Below are 21482 nucleotides of genomic sequence, written 5' to 3'. Positions count from 1 at the left end.
CTAACACTTCCTCAGGCTGCTGGTGACAAGAGGACTCCAGATGCCCTGGTTAGGAAGGATAATCACTCAGGATTATCCTGGAATGACTGGAAAGACCAGTGTCCCTCCAAACTGGATCCCAGCCACCTGCACCTACACACACCAACGTTACAAAGCCATGGGATTGCTCTGAGTGGGACACAAGGGACAAATCCCAGCTCAGAGCTCTTCAGTGAAGCTGGAGAACGCAGATGTGAGCAGGGAGCTCAGCCAGACCCACGGGCCAGGAAAAGCCACCGGCTCTCCTGACCTGACCTGCTGGAAAGGCTCTGGTTAAAAGCACAGAAGCTCAAAGGAAGGAGCTGAGGCTTTGCCTCTTGTCAGACATTCCCACAGAGCAGCCGTGTTCCAGCCAGCTGAGAACCTCTCCACAGCTGAGCATGGAAAATTCCAGCCCAAGTGCAGCCCTGGATTGCATTTTCTGCTGACACAAAGCAAGGCTACGAGTCAATTTATAGTCACAGACTGGAGGCAACTCCTCATTTAAAAATTCCAGTTTTAAACCACTTCCCACTAAATCACAGCCTGTGAGGATGCTCTCCCCACCAGCAGGAGGTTTGCCAGCAGCCAGGTCCAGTGGTTACAAACACTGCTGCTGCTCCAGTCACACATGTGGAGTGTTACCACTGTGGAAATACAGAACACAGCTGCAAACCTGCATCCCTGAACAGAATTCAGGAAGAGCAAACTCTCCCCAGGAACACCTGCTGCTGAAGGAAGCTGTATGTTACTCACCAGATCTGTAGCTTGATCTTCTTTCCTTGCAATTCAACAGTTTTAATCTTGAAGTCTATCCCTAAAATAAACAAACACATAAATAAGTCATTAGTGTTTATTTATCAAAAAAAATTTAAAAAATAATTAAATAAAATTAATTCCACATCAACTCTGAACAGCTGAGACAGAACAGCAGGTTTTTTTCTTCTTTCACTGAACTGCCAGGTAAACCAGGGATGTCCAGGTTTACCTGAAATGGGAAAGGAGCTGGGAGACCAGGAGGGCCTGAGGAAACACACTGGAATACCCTGAGCAGGAAGGACCCACAGGGATCATCCAGTCCAGCTCCTGGTGCTGCCCAGGACACCCCAACCATCCCCTCTGTGCCTGAGAGCGCTGTCCAAAGGCTCCTGGAGCTCATTCCCTGGGGAGCTGTTCCAGGGACAGGGGCTGCCCAGCACACACAGGGTTTGCAGAGTTTCCACAGGGATGCAGAACGGCTCAAGCCACTCAAAGCTTTAACCAGAGAGGAAAGGTGAATTATCAGAGCTCAGTGTCCTTGTCCAGACACATCCCTGCTTCAGCTTTGGGTATGGGACAGCCAAAGGCAGCCTTGGCAGAAGTGTCACCAAGAACTCAGCCAAGTACCGACCATGCCCACAGACATCAACTTTTTACTTTCAATACCAACTAATACAGGAAGTCCCCAAGAGCCACATCCACAGGGTTTTTAAACCCCTGCAGGGATGGAGACTCAACCCCTGCCCTGGGCAGCTGTGCCAGGGCTGGAGAGCCCTTTCCATGCAGGAATTGTTCCCAATATCCAATCTAAACCCTCCTGGCCCAGCCTGAGGCCATTTCCCCTTGTCCTGTCCCTGTTCCCTGGGAGCAGAGCCCGAGCCCTCCTGGCTGTCCCCTCCTGGCAGGGACTTGTGCAGAGCCACAAGGTCCCCCCGGACCTCAGCCTTNGCCAGGGATCCAGGGGCAGCCCCAGCTGCTCTGGGCACCCTGTGCCAGGGCCTGCCCACCCTGCCAGGGAACAATGCCTGCCCCAAATCCCATCCAGCCCTGCCCTCTGCCACTGGCAGCCATTCCCTGGCTCCTGGCCCTCCATTCCTTGTCCCCAGTCCCTCTCCAGCTCTCCTGGAGCCCCTCTGGTCCCTGGGTGTCCCCACTGGGGCAGCCTGAGCCTGCTGCTCAGGACAAAAGGAAGTCAACACAGATTGTAACAGGGAAAACCTGATCTGGGTTGTTGTGCTGCAGGTGGTGTGTGACTGGAACAGAAATGCAGAGAGGTGCTGGCACTGCTGTCCTTGGGGCAATGAGGGACCCCAGACAACCCAAACTAACACAGGCCTGCTGTGAGGTGACAAATCTGTGCTCCACAGGCTGTCTCAGTCTCGCTGTTGGTCCTGGGTGCCAGGGCAGGACCTGAGGTGGGGATCCATTTCCCAGTGTCAGAGCTGCTCTGGATCCCATCAAAAGCCCAGCAGTCAAGGGGGATTCCTGCTGCATGAGGTCTCCTTATGATCCTCAGAGCATCTGGGGGTGCCCACCAGCTTTGAAATAGCTTCTAACCCTGCAGGTGGGTGAGAGGCAGAATGAGCAAGCAACAGAGGTGGTGTGAGGTGTCCTGCTCTGAGCAAGTGCAGGTGCTGTCACCAGCTGCTGCCAGAGGTGACACAAGAACTGTAAGCGCTGTGGTTTGGCACCCTGGGGCCTGTGGGGCTGCTGCTCCAGCTGCTGGCAGAGCTCAGCTGCAACCTCAGCTCTTTTCCTATAAATTCTGATGTTATTTTCTGACACAGTCCGTGGCTGGACTGGAGCTTGGAACAACCTGGGATAGTGGAAGGTGTCCCTGCCCATGGCAGGAGGTAAAATAAGCTGAACCTAAATGTTCCTTCCAACCCAAATCCATTCTATCATTCCCTGACCCAAACCCAGGCAGCTCCCTCTCCTGTTCTCTGGCTGGGTCAAGCTCTTGAGCACAATGGGACACATCCCTGGGGCTGGGGACACATCCCGGAGGCTGGGGACACATCCCGGAGGCTGGGGACACACCTCTGCAGTACATGGCCACCTCAGCTGAGCAGACACTGCCAGTCTAATGCTGTTGCTGATGGAGTTTTAGAGCCCCTTTGATGGAAGGACAGCATTTCTGCTCACTGGAACAGGAATGAGACACAGCAGACTTCTCAGAGAACTCACATTCCTGGTCCATGCTGTCCCAGACAAAGCACAAATCCCAAAGAACTAGACAGGAGTTACCTTTGCTTTTGCCAGAGATTTGTGTAGCTAAAATAACTACAGTAACTTTGTTGTTTACTGGGAAGATCAGAAGTTTGATGGAGATGAAAGCACTTCCCAGCACACTGAAGGAATCAGGAGTGTTGGAGGGGCTCCTTTAACCAGCAATTAGAGAGCTGTGCTGAGGCTCCACATCTGAGCTGCCTCTCAAGTGACAGAGGCACATGCACGTCCTGCCACGTGCCACAGATGGAGGTGACAGCTCGGCTTCTGCCACAGCAATCCCACTTGGAGAAGGAAGAGGAGAGGATGGATGAGACACAGCCTGCAGCAAGCCTTGGAGGGTGTGAAATCAATGTTGCTACCTGAAGAACTGGAAACTTCTAGGTACTGCTACCAGCATTCCAATGACCTCAGTTCAGATATTTATTATATCTGCAGTAAAGCAAGTGTAGTTGAGGTAGTGCCCTCAGGGAAGTCACCTGCCAGGGGGATTTGGTGGTGAGGAAGAACAGGTACCATGGCCATGGTTAGAAGGGTAGGAAATGACACCTGACACAAAAATGTCAGACACACATAGGGGAGTTTCTATGTCCAGGTGACCAAAGTCAGTAGCTGAGAAGGGAAATGTAAAATCACCTTTACTGTAGATTACAATGCTGGTGATACCCACTTAAGACACAACCACCTCAGGGGCAGAATAACTTATTTGGGGACCAGGTACAGCCTGTTCAAAGAACACTGTCAGGAAACAGAGGCAAGAGTTTGCTCTCTTAAGCTGCAGATGAGCCATAACAAAGCCCAGCTTTCCTGAACCTTCCATAAATTCAAGTGGGTGGCACCATACCCTGACCCAGCCCAGGTCAGCCACCCACCTGGACACGTTGAGATGACATCTGAACTTACCAGAGCAACACCCACCTTTGGAACCATGGCTTTTAAGGGTTGTGAAGCTCAGATCTTGGGCCAGGACAGCCTCCCCAAGCACCATGCTGATCCCAGCCCCTCTAGCACCACAGGAACTCCAGTACACACAGCAGCAGCCATGGTTTTGGGAAGAGCATTTCCAGCACTCCTTCTAGTCCAACAACAGCCTCAGTGGATCCAAACATGAAAGCACAGCAGTTTGAGAAGTATGCTTGAGGAAAAAGCTGTACAGGTATGGATATCAGTGTAGAAATTCCATACCCATCGGCTCTCAAGCAAGCAGGTGTCTCTCAGGGAGCATTAAGTCAGATTTTGGAAATGCAAGTCACAAATGAGTGTTTCTCCAGGTTACAGAGAACAGTCACAATCCCGGTGGGAGAGAAAGCCTGGAGTTGTTTTAGCTACAGAACAGAACCAAAACATGCAGAGACTTTAGTTAAACCCACACAAGACTTGTAGTCAAACCCACGCAGAAAGGAAAACCCACACAGCTGAGCTGCACCGAAACACCAGACGTTCAAGGCAACTTGCAAGAGCAGCTCTGGTCTCCTCCCTGTTCTCCAGGGCCAGACAGGGAATTCCCTCAGCACCAGGAATTTGCCAAGCTGGTTTTTCACAAAGCATTTCTGAAGTACCTTACCCCCTTGCAAGAGTTACACAAAGCAAGGCTGAAATCCTTCTCTACTTTGTGCCATCCAAAAGTCACGGAGCTAAACAGGCACTGGCTGCCATTGCTGGAGAATCTGTGCAAGCTGCTCTGCTCCCATGTCCTGTCTGGCCATTTCTCAAGGCCAGGTGGGATGAATTTTCCTGGCAGAGCAGCCCTCTCCCAGCCACTATCCTTGGGGAGGTTCTCCAGCTCACTAACAAGCAGGGACACGCTGGCTTTCCATGCTCCAGGGAGGAGGAGCAGGGAGAAGCTGTGGGGAGGGAGAGCCCACGCCCTGCTCCAGGGCTGCCAAGGCAAAACCCCCACCAGGCAGCAATACCTGCCTAAAACCCTTCAAGTTAGGGTTGATTCTTCCTATCCCCTAATGAGGTTTTCATCAATAGGCTCTCAATCGATCCCCTAATTAAATATCAGTATTGACTTGAAGAGTGGAAAAGATCAAGTGTTTTCTCAGGATAAAGAGAATTGTTGAATCACAGGATGGTTTGGGTGGGGAGGGACCTTAAAGCTAATCCCATTTCACATCCTGCTATGTGCAGGAACACCTTCCACTAGCCCAGGGTGTTCCAAGTCCAACCTGGCCTTGGACAGTTCCAGGGATGCAGGGGCAGCCACAGCTTCCCTGGGCACCCTGTGCCAGGGCCTGCCCATCCTCACAGGGAAGAAGATCTTCTGCAGGAGCATAACATATTTTCTTTTGAAAGACATAAACCAAGGAGTCAAGAGGAAATAATTTCTCTGCACCTCCCAGTCGTGTTTATCACTCAACAAGCTGCTAAAATCTAATCATTGGCTACTCAAAACAAAGGCTGTCTTCCTGCTTAGGAGTTCATGAACAAGTGAACCAACACCAACAGACATTTTGTTTTGCCTCTGAAAATTCACACACAGCCCACAGATCATACAGCCTGTCACAAGAAGCTACAGGCCTGTGCTCCAAATCTGAACACACATTACCCTAGAAAATATCAGTGACTTCCTAACTCTTTATCTCTGTCACTGCTGAAGTGACAGTTCAGTCCCCTCCTGGAAACAACACTGGCTAAGCTGGAGCAGCCAACGCAGGCACTTTCCTTCCCACACGGCTCCTGATCGTGCTCAGCACATTTGGGGAGCAGCTGCCTGGGAGTTTCAGCTGCACATCAGCAGTGTGTCAGTGCAAGGACAGAGGAGCAGCAGGACTGTGCCCAAGGAAGCAGCTCTGCAGCGTTGGCATCCTTCACTGACCGGCTTTGCCCGAGGCACCGACAGCAACAGCACCAGGAGAGGAGCAAACCCAGTTTAGGGTTGGTTTCATACTGGGGGCAGGGAGGAGAGGCTGCCAAGAGGTTTGTTAATGTGGAACTGCAACCAGAAAGGGAATTGTCATGGGGAACCTCTCAGGCATAGGGCAGTGCCCGTCCCCTGTGCTGGCACTGCTGGGGCACCTCCAGTGCTGGGGGCAGCTCTGGGCCCCTCCTGACAGGAGAGCCCTGGAGGGGCTGGAGCGTGTCCAGGGCAGGGAATGGAGCTGGGAAGGGGCTGGAGCCCCAGGAGAGGCTGAGGCAGCTGGGAAAGGGGCTCAGCCTGGAGAAAAGGAGGCTCCGGGGGGACCTTGTGGCTCTGCACAAGTCCCTGCCAGGAGGGGACAGCCAGGAGGGCTCGGGCTCTGCTCCCAGGGAACAGGGACAGGACAAGGGGAAATGGCCTCAGGCTGGGCCAGGCCAGGCTCAGCTTGGACAGCAGCAGGAATTTCTCCCTGGAAAGGGAGCTCAGGCCTTGGCAGGGGCTGCCCAGGGAGCTGCTGGAGTCTTATCCCTGGAGGTGTGCAGGGAATTCCTGGATGTGGCACTCAGAGCTCTGGGCTGGGGACAAGGTGGGGATCAGGACAGGTTGGACTCCATGGGCTGGGAGGGCTTTTCCAGCCTCAATGATCCTGGAACTCTGAGTACAATCACCACCTACTCTGCTGTTTCCATGTCCCCTGCTGCCCTATCACTCCACCAGCACAGATCTGGAGGGTAACTAAGGAGCCCCATCAGGGAGCTGATCCAGCTCAGCTGAAAAAACAGCCACGTTACACAAAGAAGTTTCCAGCCAGCTCTGTTCCTCAGCTCTTCACCACAGCCATCCCCAGTTTCTCATCAGCTCTGTGAGGCGTGTGCAAAAGTGCTGCTCATTATTCACTGCCCTAGATGAGAAAAAAAATCCCCAAACACACACAAAACCCCAAAAGAAACCCCACTAAACAAAACCAAAACCCAACCACCCTCCTTGTACAGTATCACACAAGTCCAGCTCCCTCTGGAACCCTTCTCTCCTGGGTGTCCCAGCTGGCACAGAAGAGGACAACCCCTCTCCAGGCCAGACAATACTGTCCAACCTCCAGCAGCCAAGAGCTGAGGGGATTCCCAAGCTCCAGCCTGCATCCAGAGCACAGCATCCAATGCCCACTGACAGATTCACTTCCATTTTCTACTTTCATTCTGAACCCATCCATCTTTTCCCCTCCAAAATTCCCCTGGCAGCCGGTTCTGCAGCACAGCCACCTCCGAGTGGAAATGACTTTGGCCTCTCCTGCTGCTTGATGGGTTCAGGTCACAGAAATGACTGAGCAGGAGTTGGGATCAGGGGGCTTTGCTGAGCCAGGCTTTATTGGGATTTTTCTTTGTCTAATTCACCTGCTCCGTGGCAGGAGACACAAGCAGACTGAGCCTGGGTACAACACAAACACAACTCACAGCTGCTGCTGCTCCTCTAGGCTGTAGGTAGGATACAAAAAAGGGATAAAATCATCCCATTTCACCCCCTGGCAGAGTGATCTTCCACTAGACCACATTGCTCTAAGTCCTGTCCAACCTGGCCTGGAACACTTTCAGGAATGGGACATCCACAGCTTCTGGGAACAGGCAAGCCAGTACTTCCAACTCTTTCTTATTTGAATCCTGAAACTACTCAACCTTCATTGCAACCCCTGCACAGCAAAAGCATCCTCACCATTCAAACCATTATTTGTTTACCAAAATCTGCCAAGTTTTCCCCATTCTCTACCTGAGGATCCTTCCCTCCTCCTGACACTTATATGACAATCCTGAGTGAACAAATCCTCCCACGATGCACAAACAAATTTGGATTTATTACTTAAGTACCCTTGAGGACTAATTTTTAAAAACTTCACTGCTTCAATGTGCCAACATGAAGCCATTTCAAAGTGAAAACCCACTTCTAATAAAGGCAAAAGAAATCATAAAAATATAATAATTTCATCCAAGTAGTTTTCCCATACTTTCACATTTAAAATAACAATTTTGCAAGCTCCTAGCACAACTTTGGTTGTGTTCAAAATAAAACAAACCTCAAAAATCACTGTTTTTTATCTCTGGATTTGTAGATTTGCAGGCAGGTGAGTAAAGCTCAGGAATACAAAATACAGCTGCACCTCCAGGAGGGATTGATACCCAGGGAAGTTTTACCTCCATCAGGAGCACTGGTGGGGGGGAATCTCCAAATAATCACACACCCTTTGTTCTCCTGAGCTGTTACTAGAGATTTCATGGGAAAACATTTTTTGTGACTCATCTTCATTTGCATTGGACTTAGTCAGACAACAATGACTACATGCTTAGGCTCAGTTCTGGCATTCAAATTTTTCAGCAGCCATCCTGGCCAGAAGAGCCTCCCTCCCTACCTGTTCCCAGGTGCCAAAGGCTGGACCCTGAGGAGCTCCACAAAGTGTGCACAGCTCCTATGGCTCCTTTATCCACAGCTCACTTCAAACCATCAACAACCTGACACACTGAATGCCAATAAAAAGCTATTAAAAATTAAGATCTCAACAAGGATATGCTGCCTGGAAGTTACTTCTCCTAACATTTTTAACATTCAAAATAAAGACAATCTGCTGCTAGCAGGAGTGGCAGCAGGGAGAGCACTAAAATGAGGAGGAGCAGCAAGGAGCACCAGCACTGCCAGAGGGGCAGCTGCACCCACTCACTGATCCAGCCAGGAGCATCCCTGGAGCACAACTGAGAAGTCACCACAGCTTTCAAAACCAAACAGCATAAAAATTATTTTTGCAACAGAAAATTGCTGAAGAACAGTTAAAATTTAAAACTGTGATGGATTAAGCCTTCCAAGATTTATTCCTTTTGTACCTGCAAACAGCAGGGCAGTGCTGGAGGCTGAATCCCTGCCCTCTCCAGGGAGGTTCCAATGACTCTGGGATTTCTTGCAGAAATGCCATCTGGAATATTTATAGTGCCTGAGATGGGGCAATGAAATCACTCACGCTGGCACCTCAGCACATCCAGAAGCTTAACTGCTGCTTTAGCAGGAAATATTAGATTGAAGTGACTCAAAGTCAAAGTGAGAGTATGTCAAATTACAGGGACAGCACGTTATATCCCAGCAGCCATCATGGATCAGGATTAGTCAATGTGCAAAGATGAAATGTGCAGTGAACAGAAGATACTAACTTGAAGCAGAAATGCTCTATTAGTGTGTCTTCCCTTACATATGCAAACAGGCCTTTGGTTTTACAGAAATAAAACCTTTTCCCCTTAGACACTCTCCTTACACAGGGGTCAGTGTCAATATTCCTTGAGATCCTTCTTTTCCTTACAAACTAAAGACTGAGATTTCCAGGGCTTGAAGGGAACCTACAGAAGAGCTGGAGAGAGACTTTGGACAAGGGCCTGGAGGGACAGGAGCCAGGGAATGGCTCCCACTGCAAGGGTTAAATGGGATATTGAGCAGGCATTGTTCCCTGGCAGGGTGGGCAGGGACTGGGATGGAATTCCCAGAGCAGCTGGGGCTGCCCCTGGATCCCTGGCAGTGCCCAAGGCCAGGCTGGACACTGGGACAGTCGGAGGTGTCCCTGCCATGGCAGGGGTGACACTGGAGGGGCTCTGAGGTCCCTTCCCACCCAGACCATTCCAGGATTCTACGAAGCAGCCCCAGCCTACAGCCCCCAGCAAACACTCCAGTACATTTTATGTGTATCCCAGGCTGTTGCGGAGCTCTGAGCAAACCCAGAGCCAGGGATCAGAGCTGCTGGGGTTATTCAAACACAGGAGAGCCTCAGCCAAGGATCCAGTCACCTCCCGTCACCCACTGTGTACACAAGGGCTTTGGAAACCACATTTCCTTGTTGCTACATGTCAAAGACTCCATCAGAGGTTTTCCCCGAAACTCTGCTCTTTCAGCTGCAAAACCAAGCAGAGCTGCAGGGCTGCTGTGCTGGGATTTCCCACAGCAGGGACCCCCATGGAAAACCCCTTTCCAGGCTCCTGGATCACCACTGCTGCTCCAGGGCCAAGCTGGGGAAGTGTGAGAGCTGCAGTCACAAGTGGGAATTTGAAATCCCATTTTCAGCTGGACCGCTGCATCGCTTGGGAATAATGCAGAGAGAACTGAGTGGACCTGGATAATTCAGGTGTTTGGATTCCTCCCTCATGGATGGGCTGTTTTTCCCAAGGTGCTAACAGGGAATCTCCCTTTCAACTGACATTGTCTGCACAGGACACTTCCCTCCAGGTTTCCACATCAATTTATGGAAGGACCATGGAAACAACACATTTAAGACATCTTTGGGCAGTTGAACAGCACACAGAAAATCGATTTGTACCCCATCACCTGCCAAATTCCACCGTAAAGACACAAACCTGACACACCAAATAGTAACCAAAAGGGTGTACATAGCTCCCATCACCAGATGTTCAGCTCAGAATTCAGGGAATAAAACATCTCTGCCCTCCAGTTTAGGCACTCCAGAAACAAACAGCCACTGGTTTGACTGGTGGGAAAACTTCCAAAATCTGCACATGCACACTTCCTACTCAGCTTGGTGATACTCCTCTTGAAGGCCCCAAAACTGCAGAGTTAGACCAACAACTAATACTGATTACTAAATCACTAATTATTAAAAGCACAGAGCAAGAGCCATGGTGTGCCTGCTGACTTCTTAACTATGACGTTGACTATTTTTAACTTTGGGAATTGAAATAAACCTTCCCAACAAACTCCAAAGGCAAGGAATGTCATGTGATCCCAGCGAGGATCTGCCAAGCAGTGCCAAAATACACCCTGGCCACAGCAGCAAACCCATCAGGCCTCCCAGAGTCAGGGTATGCCATGGGAAGGGACAACATTAACAACTGTCACACAGTCCCCCCAAAATTCAGCAAAACACCAAGTTGAGGTGGTTTTTTTTTCACTTTAGATTTCCAAAGCCTTGCTTAAGAGAGTATTTTTACATGTTATAGTCCGAGGTGCAATTTTTGGGTGATGTTTCAACACAGATGAGGAAGTGCACAGGGGTGAACTTCCACCCAGCACTAAGATGTACACTGACACTCCACACTCCCTCAGTGAACAGCTGCATGACCAGTGATTTAAGGGATTTATAGCAAACACAAAAGTCAGATTCAGTTCAAACCCCTGAAAATCATTTCCTTTTTTTATCCAGATGTGGGTATCTGCATGTGTTACACCAGTGGGTGCTGCAAGAAAGCTGAGATTTAATTTCCAGAGCCAGTCACCAAGAAGGTGAGAAGCTGCTGACCTGAACTCCTCATCTCCAAAACAAGGTGTTCAGGAGAAGGCCAGTGAAACCCTGTAATACACCTGGGATGGAAAGATATTGAGTACCAGGCCTGTCCCATGGCACAGATTGCATGGAAAAGGTAAAGACACCTCCCTCTTCCATGATGCCAGAGCAGCTCTACCTTGGTCAGGAGCTGCTCTGTGAGGAAGGGTTGGAGTCAGCTTTGCCAGGAGCCCGGCCAAGGCGGGGGGGAAGGACAGCTTTGTTGGGCGAGAAAACAGACCCCACCCACGAGCGCGATGGTTTCTGAGCCACATCGATAGCGGTGCAAACACGGGGACGGGGATCCCACCGCCCTGCTGCCCGCAGGGACAGGGATTAACGCTGATGGAAGGGGCCAGGTGGGCTCTGGCGGCTGGCACAGGGCGTGGGGGACGAGCTGGCAGCGCAGCCCCCGCGGGGGGGACAGCGAGGGTCGCTCAGGGTCACCCGGCGCGGCCGGAGCTGCGGGGAGGGAGGAACCGAACCCACCCTGCCCTGCAGCGGGGGCGAGGCGGCGTCGGGCGGGACCGGGGCGGCTCCGCTGGGGCTCCGCGCCCAGGGCGAGGGGACAGGACGCGGACGGGGAGGGGGACACAGGAACGGGGCTGGGGGGGTGACACAGGAAAGTCCTGGAGGGACATCGGGTGTCCCTGGGGGTGGATAAAGGAGTGGGGCTCGGGGGTGACACAGGCCGTCCCTAAAGGTGACACAGAAACGGGGCTGGGGGTCCCTGGAGGGGTGGGGGGCCACAGGGAATTCCTGGTGGGTGACACAGGGGGGTCCCTGGAGGGCTGGAGATAATACCGGGGATCCCTGGGGGGTGACACGGTGACGGGGCTGGGGTGAACACCGGGGGTCCCCGGGCCTGACACGGGAACGGAGCTGGGGGGTACGGCGGTGGGAACCGGGGGGGTCCGCAGCCCCCCTGGGCGGAAAAGCACTGACCAATGGTGGAGATGAAGGTGGTGTTGAAGGCATCGTCGGAGAAGCGGAAGAGGACGCAGGTCTTGCCGACCCCCGAGTCCCCGATGAGCAGCAGCTTGAAGAGCAGGTCGTAGGTTTTCTTCGCCATGGGGGAGGGCGCGGCGGCCGCCGCCGCCCCTCCTCGCCGCCTCCTTCACCGGGCCCGGCCGCTCCCGAGGGCGGCGGCGACGGCGGAGGACGAGGAGGAGGAGGAAGAGGACGAGAGCGAGGAGGAGGAGGGGGCCCACAAAATGGCTTCCTGTGGCGGGGCGGCCTCGCGCGCTCCCCGCGGCTCCTCACGGGGAGGCGGCGGCGCCCGCCCTCATAACCCCGCGGTCCGCCCGGCTCTGCTCGGCTCGGCTCGATGGGCCCCGGTTCTTCCCGGCCCTTCCCGGTTCTCCCCCGGGGCTCGCGGCGGCTCCTCAGAGGCGCTGCCGAGGCTGCGCGCGCCGCCTCCCCCGCCTCACGCACGGCGCAGGCCCGGCGGGGGCGCGCGCGCACGCCGCTGTGACGTCACTGGGGCGGTACGGGTGACGTCACCGCGCGGCCCCGGAGTTCGTTTATTTTGTGTGGTTTTATTCGCTTTGATTCGCGGCCCGGGGCTCTCCGGAGATGGAAAAGCTCCAGCAGCGAGAATCTCCTGGGGTTTAACGGAACCAAGCGCTGGTGCTGCACTTGGGTCGGAACAAACTCTCGGCTCGATCTAGGCTGGGGATGAGCAGAGGCAGAGCAGCTCCGGGGAGGCTTTAGGGTGTTGGTGGGTGAAAGGCTGGACGTGCCCTGGTCCTGAAACCCCTCGTATGGTGAGCTGATCCCCGAGGGTGGGCAGCAGAGAGGGGAGGACTCTGCTCCTGTGCTCAGGTGAGACCCCAGCCCTGGGGATCCCAACAGCACAAGGAGCTGGAGCTGCTGGAGAGAGCCCAGAGGAGGCCCCGGAGCTGCTCCAGGGCTGGAGCCCCTCTGCCATGGAGCCAGGCTGGGAGAGCTGGGGGTGCTCACCTGGAGAAGGATCCAGGGAGAGCTCAGAGCCCCTCCAGGGCCCAAAGGGGCTCCAGGAGAGCTGGAGAGGGACTGGGGACAAGGAATGGAGGGCCAGGAGCCAGGGAATGGCTGCCAGTGGCAGAGGGCAGGGCTGGATGGGGTTTTTGGAACCAATCCTCGGACATTTCCCCGCTCTGCCCCGCTCAGGTGCGGTCTCGCCCCGCGGGTCCGCACAACTCCCGCGTGATGACGTCACCGGTGGCCGAGCGACCCCCGGGGATACAGGTCCCGCCCTTGCGCCGGAGAAAGCCCCGCCCCTTCACCGCGCTCGCCGCGCTTCCATTGGCTGCTCCCTATGGGCGGGAGTGACGTCATGGCGAGGAGGGCAGAGCGCGGCCGCGGGCGGGGCAGGAGGCGCCCCCTGGCGGCGCTCGCGTGAGGGGCAGAGAGCCCTGAGGAGATTCCGGCCGGAGCGGCGCTGGAAACCAGAGACTGCCGGAATCCTGGAAAGGTTTGGGTGGGAAGGGACATCAAAACCCATCTCCTTCCACCCCTGCCCATAGGCAGGAACACTACCCCAGGGTGCTTCATGTCCCGGTGTCCAGCCTGGCCTTGGGCACTGCCAGGGATCCAGGGGCAGCCCCAGCTGCTCTGGGCACCCTGTGCCAGGGCCTGCCCACCCTGCCAGGGAACAATGCCTGCCCCAAATCCCATCCAGCCCTGCCCTCTGCCACTGGCAGCCATTCCCTGGCTCCTGGCCCTCCATTCCTTGTCCCCAGTCCCTCTCCAGCTCTCCTGGAGCCCCTTTGGGCCCTGCAAGGGGCTCTGAGCTCTCCCTGGATCCTTCTCCAGGTGAGCACCCCCAGCTCTCTCAGCCTGGCTCCATGGCAGAGGGGCTCCAGCCCTGGAGCAGCTCCGGGGCCTCCTCTGGGCTCTCTCCAGCAGCTCCAGCTCCTTGTGCTGTTGGGATCCCCAGGGCTGGGGTCTCACCTGAGCACAGGGGCAGAATCCCCCCTTTCCTGCTGCCCACCCTGGGGAATCAGCTGAGGACTGGGGAAATTCCAAGTGCCAGCACTCTTGGCCAGGGCATGTCCAGCCTCTCATCCATCAGCATTCCCAGGATGAGCTGGAGGGGATGGCTCAGGCACTGACCCAGCAGGAGGACCCCAAGGACCTCCTGTACCTCGTATGTTTGTAATGGAGCCTGTGGCAACCTGGACATGGGGAATTCCCTCATAGCTCCTGGTCTTCCCACACCGAGGAGCAAACTTTCTTGTAAGAGCCAGGCTGTGGAACCACCACTGAAGGCACTGGAAATGCTGGAGATGCCCCATCACAGGTTTTGCATAGACCCAACACTCCCCTCATGTTGAATCACGAGCTGTCCCATGGTATGGTCCTGCACACTGCCAACTGCAATTTGCTGTCAAAATTAAGCATCCTGTTGTCAGTAGTTTCCCACTGTCTGCAGGATGAGTTATCTCAACTCATGTGGGGACAGAGGAGCTGGACGGCTGGAAAAGGCCCTGGGGATGCTGTGGCAGTGGCTGGACACAAGGCTGAGGCCATGGAGACAACCTGGGATGGCAGCAGGGCCAGGGCAGTGCCCGTCCCCTGTGCTGGCACTGCTGGGGCACCTCCAGTGCTGGGGGCAGCTCTGGGCCCCTCCTGCCAGGAGAGCCCTGGAGGGGCTGGAGCGTGTCCAGGGCAGGGAACGGAGCTGGGAAGGGGCTGGAGCCCCAGGAGAGGCTGAGGCAGCTGGGAAAGGGGCTCAGCCTGGAGAAAAGGAGGCTCCGGGGGGACCTTGTGGCTCTGCACAAGTCCCTGCCAGGAGGGGACAGCCAGGAGGGCTCGGGCTCTGCTCCCAGGGAACAGGGACAGGACAAGGGGAAATGGCCTCAGGCTGGGCCAGGCCAGGCTCAGCTTGGACAGCAGCAGGAATTTCTCCCTGGAAAGGGAGCTCAGGCCTTGGCAGGGGCTGCCCAGGGAGCTGCTGCAGTCTTATCCCTGGAGGTGTCCAAGGAAGGCCTGGATGTGGCACTGGGCTGGGGACAAGGTGGGGATCAGGCACAGCTGGGGCTCCATGGGCTGGGAGGGCTTTTCCAACCTCAGGGATTCTGAGAACAGGTTTCCCACAGGTCATGCCCCTCCTGAGGCCCAGCTCTGGGCACAGCACTGGGTGTTGTGGTGGTGTGGTTTCCCAGCCCTGGCAGTGTGCTGCAGCTGTCCCTGCTGGCAGTGGGGACCCGGCTGTGTCCCTGGGCCCCGGCAGCGGCTCCGCTCCGGCGCTGACACAGCACACACAGCAGTCTGCAGCCTCACAGAACGGGGATATTTTTAGCACTTTGCTGGAGCAGCGTAAGGGCGCTGCACAAACACTTCCTCTGTGACTGAGCAGATAGAAGGGGAAAGCTCCAGTGTCCATGGAGAGCTCTGTGGCACAGGCACTGCCACTGACCCCGGCTGGGAACCACGGGCTGGTGGCTCCATGCCACCTGAGAGGTTTGTCAGCTCTGGGTATTTGCACCCCTGCTTACAAGAACCTTTTGTTCTAGACAGCTTGCTCATGGACTTCAGCACTTTAAGGAAGGTTATCTTTAGGATCCTGGAGAGGAAGTGGTACCACACAGCATCTCAGAATACCTGAGGTTGGAAAAGTCCCCCCAGACCTTCCAATCCAACCTGTGCCCAATCCCCACCTTTTGACCAGCCCAGAGCTCTGAGTGCCATGTCCAGGCCTTAACTGGACACCTCCAGGGATGGGGACTCCAAACCTCCCTGGGCAGACCCTTCCATGCCTGACCACCATTTCCAGGAAGAAATTCCTCCTGAGAATCTCACATTTCCCTCTGCAAGCAAGACAGAGTGTTTTCTGGCCCTTGTGTAAGGCTGGCCCTTGTGTTAAATTGTTAAATGTTATCCCGTGAGGGAAGCAATCACTCAGGAGATGCCTGACCAAGGACAAAGACTCCTTTGGTCTTGGTGGCTCAGTCAGGAGATCATCACTGCAGAACTGGGAGATCTGGAGATGTTCAGGCAGAGGTGGAACAGCTCCCAAAGCTCTCTTCCCAGCATCCTTCCCAGGATCTTCTGTCCTTATCCCCAAAGGACACCAAGCTGTGATCAGGAGAAATTACCAAATTAGGAGGAATGAGGTGTAAAGGGAGAGCCAGCAGGACCTGGCAGCCTCTTCCTGGGCTTTGCAGGGACAGCTGAGCAGCAGGAATTGCAACACCACTTGCAGAGGTGCCCTGGGGCTCTCCCGTGGGGCAGAGCAGTGAATCACCAGCCAGTTGTGCAACGGGAGCAGAGCAGTGACACACTGGGCTTGCTGGTTACTCACTGCCAGCCTCACCGCGGCATGGAAGAGCCTTTGTCACCCCGGAGCTGCTGGGAACAAGCTGCTGTGTGTTCTCCAGCTCCTCCCCCAGCCAAGGCAGGGCACAGGCCAGGCCATCTGGGGAGGTTCTGGGGTCACCATTCCTGGTTGCTCACCTTGAAGGATGAGCTCACACCCTCCCAGCCCCCTCTGGCTCCCCCTGCTTCAGGAGTGTCTGGGACCCAAACTTGTGGACAGGAGCCCTAAGGGAGCTGCTAAACAGCCCCAGATGCTCAGGGTGTAAACTGAGGAGGAACAGAAAAGGTTGAATTGAAAGAAAAATGTTGAATGAAAGGACCTGCTTGGCCTCTTAGCAGAGGTGTCCACAGTGTGTTCTGTGCTCCAAGCACCCTGGACACCCTGACACCCGAGCAGGAGCTCTGAACTCCAGACACCCCTCCAGCATTTTTTATTTTTATTTTTTATTTTTTTTTCCTGTTGTCATCATCAGGGCAGGAGAACTCAAATAAATACCCAGAATCACTGAGACCAACCTGTGCCTGATCCCCACCTTGTCCACAGCCCAGAGCACTAAGTGCCACATCCAGACCTTCCTTGGACACCTCCACTTCCCTGGGCAGCCTCTTCCAAGGCCTGAGCTCCCTTTCCAGGGAGAAATTCCTGCTGCTGTCCAAGCTGAGCCTGGCCTGGCCCAGCCTGAGGCCATTTCCCCTTGTCCTGTCCCTGTTCCCTGGGAGCAGAGCCCGAGCCCTCCTGGCTGTCCCCTCCTGGCAGGGACTTGTGCAGAGCCACAAGGTCCCCCCGGAGCCTCCTTTTCTCCAGGCTGAGCCCCTTTCCCAGCTCTGGTGAATTTTTTGAGACACCCCAGGAGAGCCCAATGTAAGAAATAAGCTTTATCATAATGTTGAATTCCTCAGCAGAGGAAATGACAGTGCAGCAAGAGGGGTCCCCCACACAGATTTTCTCTTTTGCTGGGTCTCACCAGGCCTCCAGCCACCCTTCCTGCCTCCAGCTGACCCACACAGCCACACCAAGTGCCTCCTGCTAAGGCTGTTCTGGCAGTGGCAGGACAGGCTGGTGTTTGGAGCAGCTCCTAGCAGTGCTGCCAGCAGGGTCAGGCTCTCACCACCTTGGATTTCACCTCCTTCCTGTTGTAATTCCCTCACCCACCTCCCAGGCAGGTGGACAGAGAGCACATGAGGGGAACAAGAAAGGCAGCTCTGTGTTTCTGAAATGGGGACTTCCCCCTGGTTTCTGTTCCAGCCAGCCTGTTGGGAGGAGAAGGACTCAGTCAGCACTTGCAGGTGACAGGGAGGACACAAAGGGCACATGGAACCTTTGGCAGCAGCTCTGTGGGCCAGGCACATCTCTGATTTCTGCACAGTCACCTCAGCTTGGCCTCAGGCACAGCAGTGCCAGCACAGGGCACTCAGCTGGGCTCTGGATGCATCCAGGAGCTCCCTGCCCAGGGCACCTTGGCCATGCACAGGGGCTCCTTCCCAGCTGGAATGCCTGAGGACCTCGGTCTTCCCATGCCTCTGCCCCTCCAGGACAGCATTCCCCCTCCAGAGCTTCACCCCTGTGTCTGCAGCCAAAAATCCCTGCCCTGTGGCCATGGCTTTACTCGTGCTGGGTCCTGGTCCCGTGCTGCCCCGGGGGGGGGGAAGAAGCCCAGCATTGTTGTCAGTGCTTTGCAGAGCCAGTCACAGCCTTGTTTCCTGCAGTTGGGAATCAGGGAATGAAGCAGGGATGAAACAAGGGGCTGAGGAGCGGTGATAGGTGGATCCTCACTGTTGCTAAATGAGGCTTTGACCTCCAGCAAGGACAGCTCTGCTCCCCTCAGTACCCAGAGACACACCACGTACCTGGAGTCACGGGATCACAGAATCATTGATGTTGAGACCATCAGATCCAACAGCTCCCACCACTGAGCCCTGTTAGTGCCACATCCACACATACCCAGCACGGAGGCAGTGCCACTTTCAATTCCTTACTCTTTCTGGAGCAGCTGAGGAGTGAAAAGCTCCCTGGCAGCTCGTTACTGATAAATCAATAGTTATCCCTGGATCCGTGGAGAATAGGGCCTGCCCCCCACACACTGGGATTTACTGTGCTTGCTGGAAGGTTTGGATGGATCTCAGGAGCGTGGGAATGCCCTGGTGCATCAGCTGAGTGCTGCACAGCCAGGGCTCTGCCTTTTTCAATTACATCTTGCCAGCAGATTATTAAATCCTTTAATCTCGGTGCAGCAATGCTGAGCTGCTGCCTTACAGACGTTGCTCACTCCACATCTGTTGGGAACCACGGTCCAAGATAAAAGCCTGGAGCCTCCCACACAACTGCCAGCCATCCCTTTTCCCCCTCTCTCATCTCCCCTGTGAGATGATGGCAGAGGTGGGAAGAGGGATGGTGGGGCACAGCCCGGCGCTGCAGGACCTTGGCAAGCGGACACAGAGTTCCCCAGGTCACCCAGGAGCCGGGACACAGGGGCTGTGTGGGCTCCCAGCCTGCAGGGCCTGAAGCCAGGCAGGGCTGCAGCTCCTTCCAGCCCCTGGAGTGTGGCTGGTGAGTGGTGACATGGGACAAGATGCTGCTGAGCCACCCAGCCCGCATCCCAGCGGGATTCATCCGCTGGGGCCGCATCTTCCCCTCGGGGGCAGCCCGAGGGCCTGCAGGAGAGGCAGCACTTTGCAGCAGCTTTCATTCCTCGTGTCCCCGTTGGTAAGGAGACACAGCTCATCCCTCCTGCGGCTGTTTACACATCCGGGGTCATGTGGAATGCCGTGCCTGTGGATGGGGAGATGGAGCTCTGCGGCCCGAGCTGGCTCCCGCTGCACTGCTGCCAGCTAATTATAGAGGAGTCAGCTGCCGGCAAACTGATCCATCCTAAATCCAGGCTTAGTGTGAGCAGTGCTGGCCCCTCCAGCTCCCCCACTTTGGATATGGGGTGAAGCTTGCACTGGAGTGATTCCCTTCTGCCTTGTGTGGCTGTGGGAGCTCCCCTTTCCCAGCCCTCCTGTGCTGTGCCTGGGCAGTCCCTGCTCAGTTCACAGTCTGAAAAGCCACAAAACCTCTGATCTCAGCCCAAAAGAGTGGCTGGAGCCTGAGGCCCTGCTGCTTCCCAAGCTCCCCCACCAGCAATCTGGCACATGGAGATGGGGACAGCAGGAGGGAAGCCAGGAGCATGGGGAGGATGAGGAATGCCACAAACAGCTGAGCTGAACCGCAGAACTGCCACAGAGGAGGGAAATGGGAAAGAAACCCACTGAATCTCTGGGAATGCTGGCAAGCTGGTTTGAGGGAAAACAGCCAAATGCCTGCTGGACCCTCAGCATCCCTTCCTCCCTGTAGAAGCCAAGAGAGTGAGAGGACAAAGAGCCATCCATGGGGGAAGATGAGAGGATCCACCCTCCGATCTGCAGCCTGAGCTGGGAACATCGCACTGGGATGTGTCCTTTTCCCACCAGGGAGGACAGGCTTTTCTCCAGGGCTGCTCCAGCCAACACCACCACTAGCTGGCCAAACACCAAGAAAAAGCCTAAGGAATGTCCCAACACTGCCAACATGGAGACTGATTTCCCTGTTCCCAACCCGAGTGCTGACATCTGTCCCCACAGCAGCATCCACAGAGGGAAGAGGTCCTCCCTGGGGACAGAAGGGCCTCCTGTGACCCTGTGACCCTGGCAACAGAGGCAGGACTCTGCCCAGAGGATCTTTGTGAGCTCCAGCACAATTTCCTGGTGACACTGAAGGTGAGAATGTTTTGGCAGTTATGGAGTGCTCCTGTTATGACCTTGGTTTAGACCAAGTGAAAGTGCTCCAGGGCTGGGAATGGCACCAGGAGCTGGGAATGAGGGACTGCACCTGGCCCTGGCTGGAGGCTGCAGTGAGAGCAGCTCTGAGACAATCTCAGAGCGGGGTTTGGGAGGGGGGAGCTGGTCCCCAGTCCCACAGTCCCACACCAGGTGCAGCCAGGGGCTGAGCACCCTCTGCCCCAAGGGGAACAGGGCTGGCAGTGGCTTGGGGGGAGCTGCTGCACCAGGGCATGTGGGGCAGGTCCTGGAGTGTCCGTGGCAGCCTTTCCCCTTTATAAGTGTTCCTTTATTAGTGTCCCTTTATTGGTGTCCCTTTATTGGTGTCCCTTTATTAGTGTTCCTTTATTAGCCTTTTCCCTGGAATGCCGTAGGGATAGTGGTGCTAAAGGAGATGGGAAAGGGTCCCTTGGTGGGACCACCAATCACTGGGCATCCCTTCCCTCCCACATCTGCCTGGCTCTGGCTGATGCTGCTGCCCAGCCCAGCCAGCCAGGGAATGCCAAGAGGTTGGGACAGACTGTGGAAGGAGGTCCCAAGGTCTCATGGACCCTCACTGCCAGCCAAGGGTGCCAAGTGTCCAAGTGACTACAGGGTACATGGGGCCACAGATCCCCCAGATCCCCCCAGTAACCCACACGAGCTGGGAACTGGGGTGGCCACAGTACCCAGGGATGTCTGCAGTGTCCCAGAGGTGATTGTGCTGCCCAGGGATGCCCTAGGTGGCCCAGGTCTGGCAGTAGTGTCCCAAAAGTGGCCATGGTGTCCCAGTGTTGGCTGTGGTGCCCCAGGGATGGCTGCAGTACCCAAAGCCAGCCAGATTTCCAGGGGCTGGATACTCTCAGGGGTGTCTGTGTTGTCCTGGCAGCAGCCACAATGCCCAAGGGACGGCTGGGACGTCCCAGGGTGGCTGTAGGATGTGGGAACCCATGATGGGGAGGAACAGGAAAACCAAGATCACGGGAAGTGGGATCCCTCAGCCCTGCTGAAGCACTTTGGGATCAATGCAGGCCCCGAATGTCATCCCACCCTGTGTGGCACCTGGACCATGTCCCCTGCCCCAGCCAGCTCAGTGTCACCCTGGCTCAGGATCTAGCAATCCATCCCTGCAGCTCCTCAGTTCCCATGTGCCATCCCATGCCAACAGCTGCACTGGGACGTCACCAGCTGTGCCACCAGGACCCTCCATGTACACCGTGTCCCCATAGACATAATGTACCT

General features: G+C 55.3%; 2 protein-coding genes across 2 annotated transcripts in view; one reads left to right on the top strand and one right to left on the bottom strand.

Annotated features, from left to right (window-relative positions):
- RAB10 (RAB10, member RAS oncogene family) overlaps positions 1 to 12592 on the bottom strand; it is a 44841-nt gene extending 32249 nt beyond the window's left edge. The window contains exons 1-2 of the mRNA XM_015616003.3: positions 12111 to 12592; positions 775 to 835 (exon numbers count right to left, since the gene is read on the bottom strand). Of these exons, the coding sequence (XP_015471489.1) occupies positions 775 to 835; positions 12111 to 12237 (188 nt within the window). The 5' untranslated portion in view covers positions 12238 to 12592. The remainder of the gene's footprint in view (positions 1 to 774; positions 836 to 12110) is intronic.
- Positions 12593 to 19220: 6628 nt separating this feature from the next.
- The window catches only part of KIF3C (kinesin family member 3C), a 23131-nt gene continuing 20869 nt past the window's right edge, over positions 19221 to 21482 (top strand). The window contains exon 1 of the mRNA XM_033511526.1: positions 19221 to 19352. Coding sequence (XP_033367417.1) covers positions 19221 to 19352 — 132 coding nt within the window. The remainder of the gene's footprint in view (positions 19353 to 21482) is intronic.

This window comes from Parus major, unplaced genomic scaffold (genome assembly GCF_001522545.3).
Source record: "Parus major isolate Abel unplaced genomic scaffold, Parus_major1.1 Scaffold319, whole genome shotgun sequence".
In the NCBI taxonomy this organism is placed as follows: domain Eukaryota; kingdom Metazoa; phylum Chordata; class Aves; order Passeriformes; family Paridae; genus Parus; species Parus major.
The sequence above is the reverse complement of the archived record's forward strand: the minus strand, read 5'-3'. Positions and strand labels throughout refer to the sequence as shown.